This window comes from Danio rerio, chromosome 9 (genome assembly GCF_049306965.1).
Source record: "Danio rerio strain Tuebingen ecotype United States chromosome 9, GRCz12tu, whole genome shotgun sequence".
In the NCBI taxonomy this organism is placed as follows: domain Eukaryota; kingdom Metazoa; phylum Chordata; class Actinopteri; order Cypriniformes; family Danionidae; genus Danio; species Danio rerio.
In genome coordinates, this window is record NC_133184.1 from 34,722,501 (window position 1) to 34,743,763 (window position 21,263).

Genomic DNA, 21,263 nt, shown 5'->3' on the forward strand with positions numbered 1-21,263 from the left:
GTGAACAATAAAAGATAGTGATGCTACTTTTTACAAAATCATTCGCCAGTAGACTTCTGAGGCTCCTAACTAAAAAATTACCGTAAACAGACCTAAACCACCCGCTTTCAATGTTAGCATTCAATTGAATAAGCGTTATTAGGGGTTATCGGCTGATAGATATGGGCCAGTAGGTGCCTTCTGGGTGCCTACTAGTAAGCTCAGAAGGGATGTTATCATTCATCCACATTTAATCAGCTATACTAATAGAGAAAACTCTAGATCCAGATCTGTTTTTACATTACAGTGATGGTTGGGTTTAGGGTTGGGTTAGACGTTAATAAAATACAATTAATGGGAAATTTAATAAATAATGTAAATAAATCTCGGTAACCTCTGGCCGCAGCAGCATATGCTGATAAACTATGTGGATGGATGATTACAGCCTTCTGACCCTACCAGTAGGTGCAGAAGGCCCTATAACAGCCCATATCTATCAGCTAATAATCACTGTTAATGCCCTATCGAGTGAGACCATTCAAATCATCATTTAAAGGAAACATACACTCAAAAAATAAATAAATAAATAAATAAATGCTGCTTGTTCAAACTACTTATTTCAAATAAGTTGAAAAAAATAATAAAAAAATGTGTTTTTGGAAAAAAAATATTTTAAGTTGATTACACTTGAAATTCAACGATTAGGTTAATTTATTTGTGTTGGGACAACATGAATGAATTATGTGTAACCCAGCGGTTTTTATAGTTTAAGTTTAAAAGGATATCTTGCAATTATTACTGATTATTACTTGAAAATACCTTGAGCTTGTGTTTCACTCTTAGCCAAATCCTAGTGACTTCTGGACAATGGAACTGGTGCTAAAATGTATACATTACAGCCTCATCAGCGTTGACAGATGTCTGTTTAACTTTCTCCTCTTTCACCCCAGATGCACAAGACTGCTCGACTTTGATTCTTTTTGCCTCTCATTCAAGTTAATAGCCCAGGGTTATAATGAGACATGCGAACTTCTGACCTTTCAGAGTCAGCTGCTGTACTGAAAGGATGTGCCTAAATCAAACCGAGTACATACAGCTAAATAAAACAAACAAACAACCAGCACACTTCACACAGTCTAAAGCCTAAGCAAACAAAAATATATAATCAACACGTAAACAATAACATATGTAGTTTTAGCAAAGATGAAAAAAAAAATATTTTTCATTGTAAAGATGAAAAAATTGTATTAAAAATATTGAAGAGGATGTAGAGTTATTTCAGGAGCTTTACTGTACATTTCTCAGGTATGGACTTCATTAATTTGACATAGTAACCTCTGATAACCACTTTATTTGTGAAGTAGAAATCTTATGATAAATTGTTTTGATTTTGCAATATGTCACAAAAAAAAATTCAAATATTAAATATATTTTTAAAAAAATATTATGCAGCCCATAGTATGTTTTAGGGTACTCCCTAGGGGACTTCCTAAGAAGTACCTAAATCAAACAGAGTCAAGACATCATAACAAACATACAGCTAAACAAAACAAACAAACAAGCAGCACACTTCACCTGAAATATTTGCCACTAAAGCCTACGCAAACAAAAATATATAATCAAAAGTACAAACAAGTTGATATACGAAACAATAATAAGCATTTAAATTGGAACCAAAATGAATAATATTTAAGGTAAAGTAAACCTGTGGTAAACATAACTTGATGATGCATTCACGTTTTATCATACAACAAATACTGCACACTTGTGCTTAATCTAGCTGTTCAAAATCCACATTTTCATTATGGTATAAGTCCCATCAAAAGGCAAAACGTTCAAATATCAACATGTTATTTTCACTTCAGAATTTACCTGTTACATACTACATAACTGCATTTTTCATATCATTGTTTTTATTTGTGTTCCTGTGCCTGCAATGCTGCAAATCCAAGTTGTAAACCTGAGTGAAATGCCAATGGCAGTTTATTTTGGAAAAATGAGAGGAAAAGGATGGAGGGTGGAGAGAGGTGCAGGGGTTTCTCGCACTTGTTTACCGCTAACTCTCTCTCTCTTCCTGCTTTTCATTCTACAGTGCCGACCATGGCTCTGTGAGAGGGAAATGAGCTGTACACGAGTCAAGCTGAACACACACACACACACACACAGTATATTAGCTGCGCTGTGTGCTTCTTTTGTCTGTCTCGGTGGGGGAAGCACATTCAGTAATGTGGACCGTGGGCAAAATGGCACAGATCAGACCACTGTGCTGTACAATAGTCTCCCCTCTGGCCACAAAGAATTCACTTTTTCAATTAACACAGAGATAAAATGTTAAAATGCTTTGGTTAATTTATTCTCCATAATGCCCTTGCCTATTTAAACTATCAAGCTGTGGGAAATCATGACAATTACGCTTGATCTTTGAAACAATGGCCTCGAATATGTTGGCATATTAAACAATTAGTTAACCCTCAAGTAAAAATGTTATCTTCATTTACTCATCCTGTCATTTCAAACATAAAGGGATCGTTTCTTTCAGACATCTTGAATAAAACCAATAATTTGTTCCTAAAAAATTATTTTTAATGAAGCACTTGGAGTGTTTAGTACTTTATAAACGAAAGTCTCAGGGTTTTGAACAATATAAGAGTTGGTAAATGGTTTTCAATTTTCTTTTTGGAGTGAACAGACTCATTAATAAATACTATTTCAATTCAAAATATATTTCACCCTTTAATCTTTAATCTTTTATCACATATACAGTAGCTATTTGATTTGAATAATTAATAAAACAGTTTATTGTTCTTTCACAAGGGCTAGATAAAAACAAATTATTTAGTACCCAAATACAATTAGCATTTAGAGTAAACAACGTTTAACTGGTTCATAAGATTCATTAAAAATATATGACTGAAACTTAATCACAATGAGCCTGACTTGTTGTATGAGACTTTTATTGAAGGAAGGAGAACACTAGTAGGGATAATTAATGTATTTATGTATATTTTAAGTAGATATTTAAAATCTTAAGATTAAACTAGCAAAAAATGAAATGTGGTCCTTAAAAATGGTCAGGTACTGCATTTTATTTTGGTTTCTAATGCAAGAAGTGACTTTATACAGATATAACTCAACAAAACCACTCATTTGTTCATTTTTAATGAAGCACTTGGGGTGTTTAGTGCTTTATAAACAAAAGTCTTAGCGCTTTTGAACAATTTGAGACTTGCTAAATGGTTTTCAATTGTCTTTTTGTGATGAAAAGATATTTCACCCTTCAATCTTTTTAGTCACATATACAGTAGCTGTTTATTATGTTTGATAATATGTTTGATAATAAGTTTGAACTGCAGTCTGTTGTTAATCTGTTGAGATGACAGCAGTGTTTTATCTCTGCTGCTAGATAAACTCTTTCGGATGTTGATCTTGTTACCTCATGAGCTCTATTTTTTAAATAAAGACACCCATGTGCATCTGTGTTTGTGTTTCTACAAGCTTTTACAACACAATTCGCTTCTTTAACCTTTTCCATCTGCCACTTCCTCGCATCTCATGATCACTCATGAAGTTATTTTTGAACATTGGTGCATGTTTTGCAAAGTAGAAGGGAAAACCCATTTCTGTCTTTTTTTATTGTCCAGTGAGAAAAAACCATAGATGTAAACATCTCACAAGTTGTAAGATTAACTAGAACACAGTGAATTTTTAAGGACTGAATCTGTCCAAACATTCCAGTCAAGTTTAAATCATTTAGGCACAATAAACAATGATGCTTGTAGTTATAGCAAAGATTAATTGTATTTAAAAACAAATTGAAGAGGATGTAGTTATTTTAGGAATTTACTGTACATATATGAAGTAGGAGTTAAACAACTTAAGATTTTTGGAAAGAAAGATTTTTTTTTTATGTTATCAAATTCGAGTCGACTAGTCACTTGTGACGTCATCAGTAAAGCACAAGACGCTCATGTTATGCCACAATTTGCCATTTATTTGCAGAAAATATATACACATGCTGTTTGAAAGCTTATAACACATTGCAAAAACATTACCAATGAATAATTTTAGTGCAAAACAAATGCAGCCAACACTTTCATTTCCTTATTAATGAAACATTAAGTTAGCACTTGGGCTAATTTTTTCTGCTAAAGAAATGCAGTCAACACATTGATCACTGCACGTACTACTAAAGAATGTGATCTTTTAGTACACTAGTAATGCATACGTCGTCAGCACACAGATTCATGTGAAGTTATTTCATTCATGTTTACTGGCTTGTTAGTTGGTGGTGTCATTATTGTTTGCAGGTGTGATGTGTAGAGCTGTACTACTATTTCTTGAGTTCTTCATTTGTCTTGTTTAACCTGATGAAGACCATGTACTGACTGTAGGTCAGAACGTTGTCACTTTAAAAACTTTTTGAGAGCTAAATTGGCAGTGTGTCGATTTTCTTTTGATCCTTTTTTCAGTGTTTGTTTTTAATCAAGCATCCTAGATGTGTGCACATTACTGTTTCTTGATAAGTTATTTCATAACAACATAAGGCACAAAACACAAAGGCTATAAAGTTAAGTCTTATTAAGTCAGATGCACCAAGCAAATTTTTTTTTATTTTTAATCTTTAATAATAACTCCTGTACAGCAGTCCCACAACATTCTGACACTTGATGACACTCGAATACCCTGTCAGTAATGTCTAGTGGCTAAGAATGAGCTTTTACAGTGTCTGCTACTGTATACTGTTAATGTTTTTGTGTGTTTACAAAGATTAATATGGCCACTGTGTAAATACACAGTATAGTTATGATCTTATAGCCACATTCGATTATTATGATAACATGATATATGCCTTTAGTGATTTCCTAAAGATAAATACCAAAAATAACGCAACTAGAATAACTACAGCAGTCGCATTCGTCTGATCTCACATAAACCAAGATGACATATGATGACGTGTGCAGGTGCTGTAGTGCTGTCCCAGTTCTTTTAGAGGTAAATTTTGAAGCCCTTCCCTTTAACCCTCGGTTGTAAAGGGGAAGGGGTACAAAAATAGAATTGGGATCGGGCCTTACTTTGTCCAAAAAAAAAAAAAAAAAATCATGACTTTTGGTTCTTCAGGTCATTTAGATTCCAGTAATTTCTGTGTGCTGCACTTTTTTGTTTTGTCTGTTATTATTATGATAATATTATTGCTACCATTTTCCAGAAAATGGAAACTTTCTCAGTTCTGATTAAATTGGCTAAACTACATTACCATACAAAACACAGTCTCTCCCCATAGAAATAAATCCATAAATAACCAGACGAATCCATAAATAAATATAGTTGCAGATGAATTATTGTTCTTACTGCGTATAATATTCCATAATGGAATTCTAATTTGCGCGGCATTTCACATTCCGACGGCGTTCGCTCAGACGTCTTACTGTTAAAACGTTTTCATTTGTTGTCAGTCAGCCTCTCAGTTCTCCGGCTCATTCATATGCAGATGTATGTGAGTTTTGAGTATTTGTCATTAATATATGCTGATGAGGGAGACCTGGGTACTTCCATACTGTCTGTCTGGATTAACAGATTTGTCATTTCATCAGCACCGAGGGAAACGTGGGCTGATCAATAGCTGAGTGCTGCGCTTGGGTTATGAATGGGGCTTTTAGGAGCATGTTGAATTTTTTATGCGTGTGATCTAAGCGACTGATCTCTCGACAGGATGACAACTGGGGTGAAACCACCACGGCGGTCACTGGAACATCAGACCACAGCTTGTCTCAAGAGGACCTGGCAGGCTTTGGGAAGGACACGGAGGGTCCAGTTGAGAAATTAAACTGTATACGCTTCCTTCCGTTGGCCCTGACCCTCCTCTTGGGTCTGCTGGTCCTGGTCACCCCTCTGTCCTTCCTGATTTTGCCACAGTTAATGTGGCCGGAGCGCCTGCAGACTTGCGGTACTGCATGTGAAGGCCTGTTTCTCTCACTGGCCTTCAAGCTCCTCATCCTGCTGCTGGCCGGCTGGGCTCTGTTTATGCGGCCGACAAGAGCTTCTCTGCCCAGGATAGCAGTGTTTCGTGCCCTGCTGGGTTTACTGACACTCCTCCTGCTGCTGTCCTATTGGCTGTTTTTTGGAGTGCGCATATTGGACTCACAGGTAAGGGCACATGTCTGAAAATAAAAAAAGTGGCAAGAGAAACATGTTCTTGATGAGATCTGCTAAATTGTAGATGTGCAAATTGTCTTTTATTAGAGTAGATACTCTAACATACACATGTGATTATTATTCTTTGTGATGCTGCACTTAAATTACACATCTAACAGTATAATTTACAAGAAGTTAAGAATATATATGTAATATGATGCTTACATCAGCATTCAAGGTTTAGGAGTTTTTGAAGTTCTTCTTATTAGTAGTAGAAACTTTTTTTATCTTCCATGAATTTTTCTTAAATTTGACATTTGAACGTGTAGGATTCAGATTTTTGATTATAAAAGTGCATGAGAGTTTAACTGCATTGAAGAATTTGAAATATTTCTGTAGAAACAAATGTAATAATACTATGTCCCGATCAGATTTTTTTGCCCTCAAGTCTGAGTCATTTGATTTTGAGTATCTACTAATACCAAAACCCGATCCGATACTTCTATAATCCATAAAAAGAATAAAGAAGAGAGAAGGAACAGATCCATGATGTTCTATATTTTTTATGTCTAATTTACCTTATTTTAACATTCAACACTTCTATTTACAAACACAGCACTTCTGTGAGGTAGATTAAACATTTAAGTAATAAATAACATCAGTTCTACTTTGCCGGCATTTAACCAATAGCGTCTCTGCAACAAAGTGATGTCATGCCGGATGCGTTGCTGTTTCTGTGTGAAGTCATGAAAGAGGTCTAGCTCTGTGCCAACGCATAACTATAGATGTGTTAAAAAATAATGTACATATATATTCGAGTCCTGATCGGGAGGTAACATCCAATTCCAAGCGAGTATGAAACCATGTGATTGGGTCTGATTTCCAATCATGTAATTGAATCTGGACATCCCTAAAATGAAAGGACTTTATATTTAGTGCATTGAACTATGTTGGCCTACTTACAGTACATTTAATATAATCTTTTAACACAGTACATTCACATTAATGTATTTCACATTGTATTAATATTGAAAAATAATTTCCTGCATCTAAATCAGTATTTAATTTCTGTAGTTTCAACTATAATTACACCTACCCTAAACCTAAGCTCTTCACCCAATAAGCAGTACAATACACTACAAAGTGGGACTATACTATATATATCCTGAAAATGAAGATAAAACAGCATCTATTTTCTTTGAAGAACACCACTGAACCCAGTGCAGGTTTTTTTGATCCCCTTGGTGTATTGTTGCACTGTGTTTGATTGACAGGATGATAACTACCAAGGCATAGTGCAGTTTGCAGTATCACTGGTGGATGCTCTGCTGTTCATCCATTACCTGGCAGTGGTTCTGCTGGAGATCCGACATCTGCAGCCCTGCTTCTCTCTATGTGTCGTTCGCTCCACTGATGGAGAAACTCACCACTATAACATGGGACAACTCAGGTACCAGCTGATATTTATAAACAAACACTAATGCAAGAGTTCACACTTAGATATTGCTTGATAATAATAGCAGGTTTGGCATGCTGTCCTGGAAGAGAACCCAACCAGAGCTCTTGCCTGGTCAAAGATAAGGGAGTAAGGTGATACAGGTTATTTATTAAGTTTGGAATAATCTGATTGGTTTATTAATGAGTGCGGATGAGAGACCAGCCACGATCAATCATGTCACATGCTCCTCTCATGATTAGGTTGTGAAACTAACTTAAAAACATATGATATATGCTGTTTAAATGTTTTATAGTTCTGTATATTATAAGTTCCAATTAAACTCAATTCACTCTAGAGTACCAAAAAAGTTCCAAAAATTTTCTACTTCTGATTCTGTGAACTGACATATTCAAGAAACTTGATACAAATAAACACCTTTAACAAATAAACAAGCATTTGCAGTTCCTTATTGAAATCCAAGAAGTGTTGCATACTTTTTATTTTTGATAATGTTTATTAAACCAACTAAATCCCAGATTTACCAACAGTTTGCCTAATTTTGGTACAAAAATGCTTCTGTCAGCAATTATTAAAGACAGAAAAAGTGATGTGAAGTGTTCTTATAGAACAATTAGTTGCAGGAATTTACAAAAACTACAAGAGGAGAGTATGAACCCTTTTCACATTTCCAGGTTTCTCAGTAGTAGAAGGCATCATGGTTGGGTAAACTTAAAGCGCAGTAAATGGGAGAGTACAACAAATATTTTTTACAGCCCTGTTTGCTGTAATAATAAAAGAAAACTTCATGATGGTGTTAATAACACTTTCAAAAAAATAAAAAAAAATAGTGTGAGACTGATGACGGCAGCCAGAGGAGAGAATAATGTCAAATTAATCTCAGCCCCATAGACGCTAACACCTCGCATACTGTAAGCGGTAGTTCGTTTTTTAAGTTTTGTGAAACGGGTGGCAAGGTTATTTGCTAAGGTCTATATACTGGCATTTGTGACATTTAATGCATATAAAGCATGTCTTAACCCTTTTTCTTGACATGGCTGCTGGAAGGAGGCAGAGAAGTAAAAGTTTTTAAGTCTTAAATTAGTGTTACATTTTATTAAAAAGCAATAACAGGTCTTTTGAACTCTTGTCAGATTATTTTTGGGATTATAGAAATATATTCTGTGTCTGGCTTCTTCAATTTGCCAAATTGTCAGTAGAAACAACTGATTAACTTCACACTCCCATCAGCACTTTTAGGATATTGCAGACTCATGTTAATTTGCTCTGTTTAGTACTTCTGTCTTTATGTGCAGCCGTGGAAGAAAAAAAGTGTGTAGTTATGTATTTATAAGTAGGGGGTTGAGTAATTATATCTTTCAGATTTCTTTTTTTCTTTTCAGAAAATTATAAGGATGCTTTGATCGATCGGCCAGAGATCAGTATCGGCCGATAATCACTTTTTATATAATCGGTAGTCTCTAATCTGGCCGATCACATGAACCGATCGCAAGTGTTCGTTTACAGATAGAGTAAAGCTGCTTTTGACCATGACATGTCCACACTAAATGGTTATAAGAGATGTGTTGAAAGGATTATATGCAACATCCTTCATTTATTATCTTAGGTAAGTTGAGATCTCAACATCAGGATCATACTTAGAGGGAAAATGTGCTTTAAAAAATATTTAGGTTATATAAAGCCTAAAGCATCAGAATCTGTATTCGGTATCAGCCGATCACGATGACAAAGAATTGTTACATGGCAAAAATGCTAAATCATCTAACAACATTTTAAAAAATATTTTTTTACGAATTTAAATTCAGAAGAAGTGTCATCATCAGCAGAAATAAAACAATAAAACAATAACACAGCTACAGCATAAATTAAAAAAACTTTTTTTGTGGTAATTTTTTTTTTCCCAGGGATAGTTTTGCCTCTAATTGGGCTGAGATATTGTCTACATACATAAACTGTGTATGTGTGTGTGTGCTGTTTAATGTATTAATAATGAGTTGAGTTTGGGCCAAGGGAAAATGGTCCATTAATCACTCCATTACAGACACTCCCTACTTTGCCCTGCGTTGCTTCCCCTCTCCCTTCCTTTCTCCTGCCCGACGCTTTCCTTTGTTCCTGCTTTCATTGTTTCATTGGCTGAACATTTCTGATTCAGTGCTGCTGCAGAGTCAAGCAACAACACACACACACATATGTCAGAGGGAAATCTGTTAGTATCTGATGTCCGTTTAATGAAATGCATGATGGGATTGTGTTTGAATAGACAACCAAACCCCTATTATCAGTGAACATTACAAGGTTTCTCTCACCCTCTCTCTCTCTCTCTCTCTCTCTCTCTCTCTCTCTCTCTCTCTCTCTCTCTCTCTCTCTCTTTTTTTTTTCTGTGTAGTATTCAGCGGGCAGCCCTGGTAATTCTTGAGCACTATTATAAGGATTTCACAGTTCACAACCCTGCCCTACTGACAGCTGCTAAGTCCAGGGCGGCTAAACATCTGGCCGGGCTGAAAGTCTATAATGTGGATGGTGAGTTTAATCTGAGTCTGACTGTTTTCTGACCTTATGCTTGATTTCTTAAACAAGACTTTGTGATTGAGTTGATTAAAGTTGTCTATATGAAAGGTGTTCACTTTGATAAATATGGTGGTCTTATATTAAATATTTCTCCTAGATTTAAGAATCAATGTCTCCTACTTAAAGATTATTGTCCAAAGAATTACCTTTTAAGCTTCTGAAGAAAAGAAAACACGACAAAATCAATGTCTCAACCTGCCAATCAAAAGAATGAGGATTAAGAATGAACGATTGTTGTCTGGTTCTTTCAGCATTACAGTAAATTATCTGAGCAATGCAATGTACGTTAAATGTAAAATATTAGAGCTTTATATTTGATAAACCAAACTGACATAAGATTTAACGCTTATTTTTTAAAGGGCACCTATTTTACCCCTTTTAACAGATGTAAGATAAGCCTTTGGTGTCTCTAGAATGTCGTCACCTTATAATTATAAGATTCTATCTGACATTTTTGTCAAAATTGAGTTATTGATATATTCTTGTGACAAATTATTGACAAATTATTTTCATTATGGAAAGTTGTTTACATTTTAAGACTTTTTATTTAAAAATCAATTGTTACACACATACTGTTTGCTATGGAATGCAAAAACTTTGAAGCTCAATACTTCAAAATCGTTCCAAACGCGCATAGAACCTTATAATTCTAAGGTGATGATGTGTCTGTAAAGTTTCAGCTCAAAATACCCATCAGATAATTTGTTATAGCCTCCAGAATCTGCCCATTTTGGTGTCTTGACTACAGTGTGGCTGTAATTATAGCCTGTGGGTTTAAATGCAAATGAACTGCTTCTCCCTGCCCACCACTGCCACGTGCATGTCTGCTTTTGTATGTGTTACGTTAGATAAACAGTCATCAGTGATTGTCCGCCACCGATGAAGCTGAAATACAGCTCATTTGTCAAAAACATCTAGTCAGTTTATTTCATGTATTTTTGGTGGCATTAATTCAAGCCTTTCTGAAACGAAATTCCATTTGCAGTACACACACACACACACACACACACACACACACACACACACACACACACACACACACACACATATGCGTTTACTGACACTGTGCTGCCATAATGATTACAGCTGTTAAGAATTACATAGTGATTTTACTTTATTACAAACATGCTTTTTTTGAGACGTTTTAAACTTATAAAACTTATAAAAATCACAGAGAGTTGAAACATATTTTAATCCCAGTTTATCTGCAAAATAATTATTCTGTGGACGTGTGTACATGTTTTTTTAGAAACATGCAACCTGTCAATCATTTCTTTGTGAGGTAAAAATTGCACTCCCACCTCACGTTGCGGTGGATCTCAAAATCACTGGTTTTTGGTTCTATTTTAACGTCAGGAAATTTTAAAAAAAGAGACTTACTGTGTTTATATGACTCCAATATGACTCACTAAACATACACACAGTTCTGTCCAAAGAGCTTCCAAAAGTTGATTTTCATCATAGGTGCCCTTTAAATTCATAATTAATAATTTTAAAAGCAAATAAGTGGGTTTATTTATAGTGTGTTCTGTAGGTTTACTTATGGATGTTAATTGTTTTTGAGGTGACATTAACAGGGGTTAAAATGTCAAGATAAACAAGATAAAAAGACATTTAAAATGGTATTGCACCATTTATACTGAATCAATTATCATTCATGATTATAGTGTTGTGTGAACAATTATTTTATTTTAAAAAGTGTCAGTTTGCTGCATTGCTATTTAGATCATCACTTTAATTATGACATTTCTGACTGTGTATTATATGAATTAGCCACTAAACTGACAAAACATAAAATACTTACGTTTTCTCGTGAGATCAGGCTGTTATACTGAATTACTCACCCTTTAATTGATCAAAACCTACATGATTTTTTCTTTTTCCTCTGTTAAATACAAAAGAAGATATTTAGAAAAATGCTGGTTCCTGGCACCCATTAACTTCCATGGTTTTTTTTCTACTATGGAAGAATATCTTCTTTTGTGTTTAACAGAAGAAACTCATAAAGGATTAAAACCACATGAGGTAGAGTAAATGATGAGGTAATTTTCATTTTTGGGAGAACTAGCCCAATCAGCATATAAAATTTTGTTCAGTATTATTTAGATTAGATTAGATTCAACTTTATTGTCATTACACATGTACAAGTACAATGCAACGAAATGCAGTTTAGGTCTAACCAGCAGTGCAATAGCAGCATTTACTGTCCTTACAATTACTCAAAAGGTATTACAACACATTATGATGTTGTTTATAATAATACATTAATGCTATTTTATTTCATTTAAAATACAGACTTTTTAGAAAGTGTTAACAATTAATTTTTTTGATTTGTTAAATGATTACCCTTGATCTTTATCACTGTATACTGTATCAACAGTGTATTCTTATTTGTACAGTTTTCACTTGCTTGAGCAAACTTTATTCTAAGGATCAGGAAGGATTAACAAAGGATTTTAAAAAAAGCAACATCTAAGAAGGTGGCGCGGTAGTGCAGTGGGTAGTGATGTCACCTCACAGCAAGAAGGTCGCTGGTTCGAGCCTCAGCTGGACCAGTTGACATTTCTGTGTGGAGTTTGCATGTTCTCCCAGTGCTCCAGTTTCGCCCACAGACACGTGCTATAGGTGAATTGGGTAAGCTAAATTATCCATGGTTTATGTGTGTGAATGAGAGTGCATGGGAATTTCCCAGTGATGGGTTGCAGCTGGAAGGCCATCTGCTGCGTAAAACATAAATGAATGAATGAACATCTGAGAAATAATATCATCCTAGACTTGTTAAATGGAGGTAGACCTAAAGTTATAGTTTACCACATTTTTTTTTATTTGGTCAGCATATCCTACTTTACATATTTTTCCAAATTATTTCAGTTTCATGAATGAAGATCTGTTGAAGAATATACTGAAGAAAAACCATCATTGACTTCAATTCTATTTCTTAATATGGAAGTCAATGGCTTCTTTTTATCCCGACATTATTCAGAATATCTTGTTTTATGTTCAACAGAAAAAAGAAACTCATAAAAGTTTAGAACCACTTGATTGTAAGTAAATGGGTTAATTTTTTGGGTGAACTATCCCTTTAACAAAACACCCATTCACACTTTTAATGCAGCAACTCTGCCATGTCAATCCGTTTCCACCATCAATTAATACCCCATCTGTGTTTCTCTCTGCAGAGTTTAAAGCCAAACTGAAAAGCTATCTTTTCGATTGTAAGTTCGGACGATGAAATGCATTCAAAAACCCTTTCACTGAAACACTGAGCTGTGAAATGCTCCACGTGTCATGAGAGTTATTTGCTTGTGCATGCAATCATTGTACACCGTGCACAAGGTCACAAACTTTGATGATAAATTGATTCAGGTGAAATGAAGGCACTTGTACTTGCAATTCCCACAGTAAGCTGTAAAAATCTGCACATTAAAAGTCAATAATTCCCACTCACCCCAGTTCTCAACACACCCAGTATCTCTCCCTTTTTTCTCTCACTCTTTTTGACATTTACGATGTGCTGTCAACACAAGAAACGTACTCACACCCTGATCCAGAGATGCATATTTGGGATCAAGATTCCCCCTAAAGCACTCAAGCCTTCCTTTATGCCTGTGGCTATTGAACCAGGCCAGGAATGTGTGTGTCAGAGAGAAAGAGAGAGTGTGTGTGTCAGAGAGAAAGAGAGAGTGTGTGTGCATGTATATGAAAATCAGCAGCGTGTAGCTCTTTTTGTGCTTTGCACGGATTGTCAGATTATTAATAATGCATCACGAGGAAGTCTATACCCCCCTCTTTCCCCCCCAAAAAGCCACTACTATTTTTTCTCCTCTGGTTTGAAAGTGCTCTGGAATAGTCTACACTTAACAACATGCTTTTGTCTGTGTGTAAGAAGTTTAGTGTCATATTTCTCATAAATGTTAATGTTGTGTGTGTTTGCATGCACATGTTTTGTCTTGGTCATGTTATTCATCAGAGCTCAGTTGAGGCTGATTTGTTGGTTCATATTCAGAAAATGTGACTTCTGAAGGTTACTCCGTGAGCTAGAGATCACAGACCTGCCCTGCTACTGAGGAGAGTCATGCTACCCTTGTCATGCATTATTAATTATATCTGTGACCTGAATATGGATAAATATGCATAAATGTTTCTGTTCACTACATTACTATGCGCACACAGTTAATATTCCTTGCGTATGATAATCGCAAACGTATTCCACATAAAGATGTACTTGAGTGCTAGGGGGTCTTTTGCAGTAGATACAGTGTCAAGTTTTGGGGGGGTAGGATTCTGTCTGTCTGTCCATCTATCTAGTTTTTCTTTTTAGTTTTTAGCATCATTACTTCAGTCTGCCAGGTGATCCTTCAGAAATTAGTATAATTATCTGGTTTAATGCTCAAAAACATTTCTTATTACCAATGTAATGTTAAAAGCAACTAAAATTGTAATATTTTAATCAAAAGAACATCCTTAATTTAAAAGGGAAATATTTTAGCTCTGTCACTTTTAATTGATTAAATGCTTTTTTTTAAATAAATAAATTTATTTATTTCAAATAATAATAATTAAAAATAAATAACTTTTGGTTGGTAAATGACCTACCTATATTTGGTAAGTAATATATGCAAACATAATGGCTAGGCCCACACGGAATCTGCGTGCGCAGAATTCCACAGATTTCGGCAGATTTTTAGCCCATCATTGAGTCTCTTTAATTACATGTGTAAATGTGTGTAAATTTATATTTATTGTTTTTCAATTAATTTCAGTATACTTATCGACTAATATGAAAAGTTCATATAATTTATTTACAATACAGTCTTTTAGTAGAGATATTGTATGACAGACTTGCTTTTTTATCAAATAAAGTGGATCTAATTGGATTTGTATTGTAAAAAGCTATTATTACAAAAGTTAAAAAGCTATTATTTTTTATGCAATATATTAAGCTTTTAGTTATGATACTTCCAAAATCATTCTGCATAAATCTGCAGATTTAAAACTCTCATGCAGATCATAAACTCTCTGCAGAAATAGCAAAAAAAGTCTGCAGTTTCTGTCTGGCACTACTAATGGCGAACACAGTGAATGATGAAAAAAAATTTAAGATTTATACATAGGAAAAATTATTAGTGTTTAAGTAATGGGATATTTAGTTTAACATTTATATGTATATAGTATAAATACACTATCAGACAAAAGTCTTGTCGTTGACCCCAGTTGGAAGAGCAACTGTTAATAGCTTGACTTGGCAAAAGGTATATATTTCAGATGAATAATCTGATTAACTGCATCCCAATCATTACAAATACTGCAGAAGACCTATTGGAACCTGCATGGAGCCAAGATTCTCACAGAAATCAGTCAAGTTTGATGAAGGAAAAATCATGGTTTGGGGTTACAATTAGTATAGGGACACATACTAATTTGTGCTGCCCATTACATTATAAACCACAGGAGAGGAGAGAACCACAGGAATTCTTCAGTAGGATAGCGCTCCTTCTCCTCAGCCTCCACATGAAAGTTCCTGACAGCAAAGAAGGTCGAGGTGCTCCAGGATTGGCCAGCCCAGTCACCAGACATGAACATTATTGAGCATGTCTGGAGTAAGATGATGGAGGCATTGTAGACTAATACAAAGATGAACGTTGGGAGTCCTGCAAGAATGCTTTCTTTGTCATTCCAGATGACTTTATTAAGTTTTTGAGTCATTGTAGAGATGTATGGATGCAGTGGTCTAAGATTATGGGAGTCATACACAATATTATTTCTTTTTCCACTGCACATCGACTTTATATTCTATACTGTACATTAATTTTGATAATGTGACAAGACTTTTGTCTAAGCAAAGTCAGACCTCACTGTAAAAATAAATATCAAGGAATGATCATAATTTATTTTGGTAAAATCTAGAGGCCTTTGCCTTTCATATAAGCCACTTCTGATATCAAATGATCAACTAAAAGTCAAGTTATTATATGTTGTTTCTAAAACTTGAATAGATGACAAGACGTATGTCAGGTAGTGTAGATTATAATATACAGTATTTTGACCTGTATTTTGTAATTATTTATAGTACCATATGAAAGCTTGACATAATTAGTAGTTAGAAGTAACGATTAGTAACTACATGATATGAAAAGATATGAAGATAATTTTTCCTACTCTACTGTTTTTCAACAGGTGCTGGAAGTGATGCTGCAACGGCTCAGTCTCGAGCAAAAATGGCAGCTGCCGCACGACAGAGAGACACCAGTCATAATGAGCTGTACTACGAGGAAGCAGAGCATGATAGACGAGTCCGTAAGCGCAAAGCACGGTAAGAGAAAATGGATACTGTATAGTGTAACTAGATAGTGGCTGTTAAGTTTAAAATACACTCATCTCCCAATTTATAAAGCCACCTCTAATATTGTGTTGGCCCCTGTTTGCCTTAATTCTTTGCGTCATAAATACAGACATTCCTCTGAGATTCTGGTCCATACTGACATGATAGTATCACCCAGCTGCTGCAGTTTTGTCAGCTCAACATCTTTGATGGAAATCTCTCATGCCAGTTCATTCCCAAACCAGTTTCAGATGATTTAAGCTTTATGACACGGTGCGTTATCCTGCTGATAGTAGCATCACAAGATGAGTACACCAAGGTCATAAAGGGAAGGACATGGTAAGCAGAAATATTATGCTGTGGTGTTTAAATTTTGCAACGTAGGTAAGGGTGCCAGTTGTGCAAAGTATCCCCCACACCATTGCAAAACCACAGGAGTATGTATCATCATTGTGCTCTACTTCTGCTGCTGTAGCTCATCTTCTTCAAGTTTTGATGTGTTGTTTGTTCAAATATGCTCTTTTGTTGACCTTTATTTCAGTTATTGTCTTTCTGTCAGCTGAAATCATTGACCTGACCATTCTCCTGTTGCATTCACAGGGCATTGTCATTTGCAGATTTGCAGCTTGCTGAATATTAAATTTTTTCCATATCATTCCTTGTAAACCATAAAGATTCAGATTCAGTTGCTACTGAAAACCCCAGGACACCAGCAGTTTATAAAACACATATGGTCTGCTCTTTAATATACATCATTGTGTCTCTAGACTGGTGGTGGCAGTAGAGGAGGCGTTCACACATGTTAGACGGCTTCAGGATGAGGAGAAAAAGAAGCCACCAGGAGATGAGATGGATCCACGTGAGGCGGCGCAGGCCATCTTTCCCTCCATGGCTCGAGCACTGCAGAAATACCTCCGCACCACCCGCCAGCAGCACTGCCACAGCATGGACAGCATTCAGGCACACCTGGCTTTCTGCATTACAAACAACATGACCCCAAAGGTGAGACAAAGACACAGACAACAGTGTGAAACGTGATTCTATAGACTTTTCACTTTTGACATCAGTAAATAAGCTGCAAATTCATATGATTCAAGTGTCTGTAACAGGATTAAATAATAAAAAATGTCATAATTGCAGTTTTGCATTTCACATTTCTGTAAACTTTTTTTTCTCACAATTCAGGGATATAAATCAATATTATGAGATAAGTAATTCTAAAAAGAAAATAAATCTAAATTTTGATACATAAAATAAGAAAAAAAGGACAAAAACTTTGGGTTTCTTTTATTTTGCCCAGAATTACTCACATATTTTTTTTGTATCAATTTATGGTCCATTACTTAAGTAAAGTTTATTTAGAAACTAATTTCAAAAGAACCACATGCTTATGATTGATCACAGCTGGTCCCGCACTAGCCAACTCATGATTCACTAATCATACGATTCCTGAGTGACCATAAATAACCTAAGTGTTCCATATCACAGTCATCTTCGTTTTGAAAAATCCCCCCTTCCACCCGTACTTCTCCTCCTCCTCCTTTCCTAGATGGGCAGCACGGTGGCCCAGTGGTTAGCACTGTTGCCTCACAGCAAGAAAGTCACTGGTTCTAGTCCTTACCAAGCCAGTCAGCATTTCTGTGTGGAGTTTAGATGTTCTCCCTGTGCCTGCGTGGGTTTCCCCTGGGTGCCCCGGTTTCCTCCCACCATCCAAAAACATGTGGCTTTTGTTAATTGACTAATCCATATCGGTACCATAGATGTGCTCCTTGTAAGTAGTCATCCCTTCAAAACAATTCCTAATTGGTCATTAGCTGCTAACAGCAGGGATCTACCTGAACTCAAACTCCTCTCTTGCCCTGCAAATAAACTTTATAAAGTTTATAATTTTTCTCATGAATATTTGTTTATTTTTAAGGTGTAATCTCACAATCTGTTTCCTTAATGAAACAAATGAACTATTTTCAGCTATTTGAGAATTATTAAGTTATTGTATTTATAATTAAAATGCTAAAATGTTATTGAATAATGCAATGAAAAAATGTAATTCCCAGTTCCAAATACTTCACACAAGATCTCTTCAGATCAGCTGTCCTTACAGCACCAGCAGCTATGAGTGAACAGATATGGGCACTCTTGTTCTCTTCTAGGCGTTTCTGGAGAGTTATCTGACCGCCGGCCCCACGCTGCAGTACGGGAGAGAGAGCTCTCAGACTCGCCACTGGACACTGGTCAGCGAGGCATCCGTCACCAGTCCCCTCCGGAACGGCTCTGAGTTCCAGCTGAAATCATCTGACTTCAGCCTAGTGGTCACCAGCAAAACCATCCCGCACCTCAAACTGTCAGAGGAGTACGTCCATCCCAAATCACACAAGTTTGTACTACAACTACAGTCTGAGACGTCTGTCTGATGGAGTGCGTTGATCTCGTCCATTTGCTTTTCTACGCTTGTAAATTTGGGACTTGTACTATTTTGTTTTGGAATTCTTTTTTCACTTTTTCACAGTTTATAAATGGCATTTTACATGATGTATGTATTTTGATACAATATTTGTTATTACTGAGAACAGAAGAGAACAAAAAACAAGAGAAAAAAAGTGTACCTGTAATGTATGTTATCTGATGACCTAGTGCTGACTGGTGTGATTGTGCATTTGTGCTCCTTGTCTGTATGTTTCGTTTTGCATAGAACAAATGCTAGTTAAGTACTGTGATAAACGTCAACATTTTGCTTTTGCAAACAGATATTGTTTAGCATATCTATGCTTATGAGGCCTGTATGTTTTATCAGTTTACCACAACACAAATGAGCGTTTATTCATTATCATGAGATCAGGTAAGTTTGGAAACACTGTTTGAGGATTGCGAAACTGCACCGGCAAAAAGATCTTGTCTGCTTTCAATACTGCTGAGATGTCAATAAAATGAATATTTAGGAGTTTCAAAATTATAAATTGGATAAGAAATAGGATAGAGAGAGAAATAGGTCAGAAAAAGCACCTCATTACCAGATTTATATCATAATGTGTTATAACCAGTGTTTGGGTATTGCTTTTCTAAGTAACAAGTACAGTGTAATGCATTACCTTCAAAATTGAAGTTATAATATTTGAGTTAGTTTAATTAATTAGCTTTTAAAAATAAATTGTTAAACTAAAATGAAAGAAGTCACAATGAATCATGCTGTCAATAACAAAATGTGTTCATAATTTTTAACATTAAAGAAAAGGGGATTGTACAATGTACAATGATTTCACTTGAGACAAATAGTACAAAAGTAGCAAACACACTGCTTTAAACTTTCTTTAATATGTATATACGGCATGTATAGCTCTGGGGTCAAAAAGTTTATCTGTTTTTTTAAGGTAAATTAAGGTGAAACAGTGCATTGTTAATTGCAGAACTCCTCTATTTAAAAAGAAAGAAAAAAATAGTTCTGAAAGAGATCAAGCCTCAGCCAGGTAATAAAAATAACGCAAAAGTAACTCTAAAGTAATGTAACATTATTTACCATAAAACATAACTGTAACGCAACTAGTTATTTTTTTGGGGGGAGTAACTCAATATTGAAATGCATTACTTTCAGAAGTAACTTTTCCCAGCACTGGTTACAACAAGAAGCACTTTATTAAACATTTTAAACAACAAAAGTTGTTGGGCAGATTAAGGTCCCAAAATGTAATTCGAAAGCATAATTAAATTTAACACCCATAGATCACAGATAATGGAAAACTATCTGTTAATTGTAACTTTGCCAGTGCCATAATAATAGCATGATAGCCAAACATGATCATTTTCTTATTTCTGCCATTTTTATACGTTGGAAGAAAAAGGAGTAATATATTACAGGAAAAAAAAACAGCCTTTCCTTTGTGATGAATAAATTGTGATTTATAGTTCACCTCATTTTTGTGTGGTAATTAAATTGTGAATAAGGTATTTTTACAGTTAATTTATTTTTTATTGTGTGTGCCTGCGTGTGTGCGCGTGTTCATCATCATCATTCTCAATGACTTGTGTTTACAAAATGCAAGCCCATTAATGCTGCCTAACACATTTATAAACCTGCTCTTCACTGTTTTTTAAGGCTTGAAATTTGTTTGCTTATGAAGCAAAAGTAGAGAATCAACCTTGTATGCCTTTTTTTATTGCTTCGGTGAGATTTTCCACTAAGGCTAATATATGATTTCTTTTTGTATGTATTGATAAAGGACAATTATGGTTATGTTATTTACATTCTCTAGCTGTAATAGCACAATTTTCCATTGTGTTTTGTCAGTTTAGTCCTGTCTGATCACACAGTACCATCACATTCAATTAAGGAACTTATTTTTTAAAAAGTACAAGTCAGAAATCAGATTCTTTCATGTACAAATTTATAAGACTGAATAATAATTTAGACTGAAACCACAAGAGAAGCACAAGTTTTCACTTTCTTAACCTGAAATATGATTTTAAAAATATGGCTTATTCAGATCATTTATACAGTGAGTTACAGTAAAACACTGTGAGAGGAAAATTGTCGGATATTTCATGCATAATATGTTCAGCAAAGACATTTGTTTTGTGTTCACTTTCAAACTGGAATTTGTTGTCTGCAGAGCTGTTGCCCATTTATCTGTGTATATATAAATACATATAAATATGGACTATTTCATGTATTAAACTATACTGTATGTATATAATTTATTTATTATTGTATGTAGTTTACACTTGTGTACACCTCTGCATGTGCATATGTTTTATTAATGTATTCATCAATTTCCATTATGGGTATAAAATATAAAATCATTTTGGACAGCTGAA

The 21,263-nt window shown here is 35.1% G+C and overlaps 1 protein-coding gene across 7 annotated transcripts in view; it reads left to right on the plus strand.

Moving 5' to 3' along the window:
* vangl1 (VANGL planar cell polarity protein 1) overlaps positions 1–21,263 on the plus strand; it is a 69,473-nt gene extending 48,210 nt beyond the window's left edge. For 3 of the 7 annotated variants that reach the window (XM_068223355.1, XM_068223356.1, XM_073911781.1), the window contains 7 exons: positions 5,689–6,123; positions 7,386–7,561; positions 9,954–10,087; positions 13,315–13,350; positions 16,313–16,448; positions 17,225–17,459; positions 18,608–21,263. In XM_068223355.1, the coding sequence (XP_068079456.1) occupies positions 5,689–6,123; positions 7,386–7,561; positions 9,954–10,087; positions 13,315–13,350; positions 16,313–16,448; positions 17,225–17,459; positions 18,608–18,868 (1,413 nt within the window). In that variant the 3' untranslated portion in view covers positions 18,869–21,263. 7 annotated transcript variants of the gene reach the window in all.